Source organism: Otolemur garnettii, unplaced genomic scaffold, assembly GCF_000181295.1.
Source record: "Otolemur garnettii isolate 467f Iridium unplaced genomic scaffold, OtoGar3 scaffold00026, whole genome shotgun sequence".
In the NCBI taxonomy this organism is placed as follows: domain Eukaryota; kingdom Metazoa; phylum Chordata; class Mammalia; order Primates; family Galagidae; genus Otolemur; species Otolemur garnettii.
Window position 1 is genome coordinate 8,786,045 of NW_003852421.1, and position 5,065 is coordinate 8,791,109.

At 43.5% G+C, this 5,065-nt stretch overlaps 1 protein-coding gene across 3 annotated transcripts in view; it reads left to right on the plus strand.

Moving 5' to 3' along the window:
- HIVEP1 (human immunodeficiency virus type I enhancer binding protein 1) overlaps positions 1 to 4,860 on the plus strand; it is a 142,422-nt gene extending 137,562 nt beyond the window's left edge. For all 3 annotated transcript variants that reach the window (XM_012804254.2, XM_023512310.1, XM_023512311.1), the window contains 2 exons: positions 1,041 to 1,552; positions 3,150 to 4,860. In XM_012804254.2, coding sequence (XP_012659708.1) covers positions 1,041 to 1,552; positions 3,150 to 4,316 — 1,679 coding nt within the window. In that variant the 3' untranslated portion in view covers positions 4,317 to 4,860. The remainder of the gene's footprint in view (positions 1 to 1,040; positions 1,553 to 3,149) is intronic.
- The last annotated feature ends 205 nt before the right edge of the window (positions 4,861 to 5,065 follow it).

Here is a 5,065-nt window from a genome sequence, read left to right on the forward strand (position 1 = left end):
ATGTGTAGACCATTTGGGAAAGCCAGGAAAAGTATCTGTGGCTTATTTTGTTTTATGTTTTTACTCTTCAGAAAATACATGTAAATGCAGACTGTGTCACTGCTGAGCTGTGTGTTGTCTGACATCATCTTTATTATATCTCAGGGACAAAGAAATGAGGTAGATGTTTCAGTTTTCCTTAAGTTTGTTAGCTTGCTAAGGAAGAGAGCCTCTAATCGGCAAGATTTTAAATAGGTGAATGTTTTAAACCAAGTCCTACATGAGCCGATGGGAATTTCGAAACTTGTTTCCTAGACCGTCTTGAATACTCCCCATTAAACCCAGACTCACATTCTGTGTTAGGAGGTTAATATTAATGACTTTCAGATAATACCACCCTTCTGTGAAAAATGTGTTTTAGTCTTGTTATAGAAAAAATTGACCGAAAACTTGAGCACATCTCTTAGTAAATGAAAAAGAAGAAAGCAGCTTAAATACTCAATGACTGTTTCTACTCAGGACAGTTGAAACGTGTCGACAATCTATTCAAGTATTAAAGAAAATTATGTTGCTTACAAATAGCAGATGCCATCACTGTTTGTATTTGTTTTAATTTGTTCGAATAAAAGGAAGATTCAAAGTAGATAGAGAAAAAGAGCTCAGGCAAAGATTTGCATTGAACCCTTCATTAATGTTTTACATAGTTCAGTTGTGTTTTACAATTTTTTAAGTAAAACATTTGAGGCCTTCATTTCTGAGCTTCTTTGTGTATTCCCTGCTGCCTGTTTAATTCCTCCTTGGGAGTTCCTTTTCTTCTCCTCATCCTTAGCACAGCCTGCCTGGCCATGCCCCCTCTCTCCATGCCCCCTCCCTCCGTGCCCCACTCCTCTGCATCCTGTTGCACTGACTTAATCTTCTTGTCACTCTCCTCAACCAGGCTTTTGGCAGGCAGGCTCCTTCTCTTTTATAATACAGTGTTGCCGGACTTATAAAAAATGAAAAATTGCTTTTGTCCACTTGCAAAATATTCTGTAATATATCCTCTTGGTTGTTTTTATTAGATGAGAAACAAAGATTCGGTTGTGAGCGGTCTGGCTATGACCTTGAAGAATCTGATGGCCCAGATGAGGACGATAATGAAAATGAAGACGATGATGAAGACAGCCAGACTGAGTCAGTCCTGTCAGCCGCACCCTCGGTCACAGCCAGCCCGCAGCACCTTCCGTCCAGAAGTAGCCTTCAGGACTCTGTGGGTGCTGATGAGGAGATCAGGATTAGTGATTGCTTTTCTGGGGCACACACAGACCCAATGGATATTCTGCCTAGAGCCTTACTCACCAAAATGACCGTCCTGAGCTCAGTACAGTCTGACTACAGTGGGAAGACAGACTCTCTGGGGAAGGCTGGGCAGCGTGCTGCAAGGGGTGACGATGAGGTGGTTCCTCCTACAGACTCTTCCAGGTCACCAGAAACTGCACCCAGATCCCCATGTCATCAGATGTCTGTGGACTATCCTGAATCAGAAGAAGTTCTGAGAAGTTCTGTGGCTGGAAAGGCTATTGCTTTAACCCAGGTAAATAATTAAAGGTTGTTCTTTTCTTTTTTCTTTTTAACCTATTAAATATGGGAATCTCATGGCATAAGAAGAGAAGGCACCTAAATGATTTATGGCCAGATCAGTTCATATGACTTTATTTTTTGTTTTTATATTTAAGAGCAGAGAGCATTTATGTCCTTTGGAGTAATCAGAATTCGCATGTTATATTGTAAATCTGTGAAAGAACCAAATGGTTCTTGAAAAACATATTCGTTTTACTATAGATTGTTATTTACTTAAATTTTTTTTTAATTTTTAAAATAAAAATTCTATGCGTGTTTCAATTGGGAACACAGATCCTGGGGAGATTTATCCCAGAGGCCCCCACACACACTTGTTTTTCCTCGGGTGTTGGTGTCACGTATTCACACTACATTATTCACATGTTTTGCACTTTGTCCCCATTAGCAAGTCACCTGCCCATTTCTATGGCAAAGTTAATGTGAACCAAAAACATATCAAGTTCACTTTTTGCTTCAATGATCACATTGCTATAGCAGCCTGGGACGGCTTTCTCTCCAAGAACCAGCTGAAGGCAGGCACAGTCCTCCCAAAAGGCGCTCTCAGTGGGCTGGGGGTGATCCCTGCGCTACCACATCTCGTGATAAGTGGTTAATTCTGGGAGGAATTCATTCTTCCCTCACTGACAGTTCTCTCACCTATAATATGTATTAAATAATGCACTAAGATTTATTTCTAAATGTGAAGGGTTTTCATTTGCTGAGTTACATCGGAGAAAAAAAGACTAAAAACTTGGATTTTTATATACTGTCTAGCATAAATTAATATAGTTTACTCAAATTAGACCAATGTTTAAATTACATTAACATAGAAATTAAGTTAATGTGTAAAATAATGTAGCTCTATAGAAAAGGTAGATATTATCAAGGAAAAACTAATATTTAGATAATAATCTTGGCTACCAGGGAGGAGGATGGACGAGATGTCACCCTTCCGATAACAATTTATTACTTTAATATTAGCCACTCACTCAGCTTCTCTATCCCAGAATCTCTTGCACATATTCCAACTCCTGGAAATCTGGTTTTCAGTAGACATTTCATAAAACACAAATGAAGGAACCAAATGAATGAACAGACCTTTTTCTTAATGACACCTCTTTACTAATGATTCAGTAATCCTCTGGTTAGTTTTTCCACAGGGTTGACACAGCCAACTAGTATCTTAATTTCTCAGCAACTCCTAATCTCTGAAATAAGGTGGAACTGGCAGTGTTAGGAATAATAACAACATAAGAATATAACTGTGTTCACCTCTCAGACTTACTCTCAGTACATGATGATAGCCAGGAAATTGGTTTGGAAAATTTGCAAAGAACTGTGCAGAATGTGTTCCTGTTACTTGTACTAGAAAAGAAAGAAATTATGTCATAGACTCTTTAATTAGCAATTTATTTTTAAAAATCACAATATAATATTTTGGCAAGCTTCTCATTTTTATAAAATACAAATATATATACTTTTACCTCTGGGAAAGGAATAGATTTAGTGCTAGCGTTTTGGCTCAGTGATTGAGGAAGCCCTGATGGCAAGGATTGTTCTCTCTCCTTTAGAGCTCATCATCTGCCGGACCCCCTCCTGCCGCGGCCAAGCACAGCCCCCAGATGGCAGCAGGGATTCCTTCCGCGCCCTCGCCTCACCCGGACCCTCAGGAGCAGAAGCCACAGATGACTCTGCAGCCCACCCCAGGCTTGTCTTCTCCCCAGACGCATTTGTTCAGCCACCTTCCTTTGCATTCCCAGCAGCAATCAAGGACCCCTTACAACATGGTTCCAGTCGGGGGGATCCACGTGGTCCCCGCTGGCCTCACGTACTCCACGTTTGTGCCCCTCCAGGCTGGGCCAGTGCAGCTTACAATCCCTGCTGTCAGTGTTGTCCACAGAACTATGGGCGCCTCCGGGGACACAATCACAGAGGTGTCTGGCACTACAAACCCCACTGCAGTGGCTGAATTAAGCAATGTTGTGCCATGTATTCCCATTGGCCAAATCCGCGTGCCAGGCCTTCAGAACCTCAGTACACCGGGCTTGCAGTCGCTTCCGTCGTTAAGCATGGAAACTGTCAATATCGTGGGCCTCGCCAATGCAAACGTGGCCCCGCAAGTGCACCCCCCAGGACTGGCTCTGAATGCGGTGGGGCTGCAGGTCCTGACGGCAAACCCTGCCTCCCAGAGCAGCCCGGCCCCTCAGGCTCACATTCCAGGGCTCCAGATCTTGAACATAGCCTTGCCCGCTCTGATCCCCTCGGTCGGTCAAGTTGCCATGGACGGGCAGGGGCCTCCCGAAATCCCAGCTTCACAGAGCAAAGCCCGCGAGCCACAACCCGCGCAGACTGCTGTAGCCGACGCCAACCAGGTCAGCAGGACTGAGTCTCCTCAGGGGTCCCCTAACGTCCAGCAGGAAAACACACACAAAGTCCTGGCTCCACCTGCAGCCCCCGGACGGATAGATGGCTCAAGCAAGATGGACACAGAGAAGGCGGCCTCGGCAAATCATGTGCAGCCCAACCCCGAACTCACCTGCAGGCAGGGCCAGCCGGCCCCCGCCGCAGAACCGCCGCAGGCGCAGTCCGAAGGGGTCAGCAAGTCAGCCGGCCGGCAGGCCCTCTCCCCGGACGGCCGGGCGCCCAGGCCCTCGGCGCTGTCGCGGAGGCAGCCCACGGTGCAGTTCAGCGATGTGAGCAGCGACGAGGACGAGGACCGGCTGGTGATAGCGACCTAGTGGGCTTTATTTTTAAATTGTTTCTTTTTGTAATAACACTTAAAGGTTTCTTTGAAAACCCTCCTTTCCTTAAAGCACATTTTTCTGGCATAAACTCATGACTAATATTTGTGCAATCATGAACTTTTGACCAATAATTGTTGTTTTGTGTCAGCTCCAGCCATTTTTGTACATGTTGTATAGACAATTGTGCCTTTTAGGAGTTTTATGTTTAGAAACTGTACAAATTGTTGAATATCTATATACATAAAAAATATATATTATATATGTATATGAAACCAGGTAGTTATTTGTGTTTTAGTAAGGAAAACCTGTCAAATAAATCAGATGATTAAATTATATGTTGCACTGTTCAATATAAATTTTATGGCTGTGGGGCAGAGTTTCTGTGTGTAAATTAGTATGTAAACTCCATATTTATTGTATTCCTATTAGTCTTTGAAAATAAGTCTGTTCTTCTTCTTGTGTAAGGCTGTAACTTTACACTTCAGACAGATTTTCTGTGTTATGAAATGTTTCAGTAAAATATTGTTTACTGACTTTACAACTGCCTTAGTTGTGCCTTCTTTATATCATCTAGTGATCACTAATCTGTGCTTGGAAAACAGCTGTGGGTTCTGTTTTTTCCCACATCCCCCCACCCTACTGTGTTGCCCAGGCTAGTCCCAAACTCCTGACTCTTGAGCTCCAGCAATTCTCCGGCCTCAGCCTACACCTGGTGTTCAGTGGCCATTCTACCTGCCATGTGA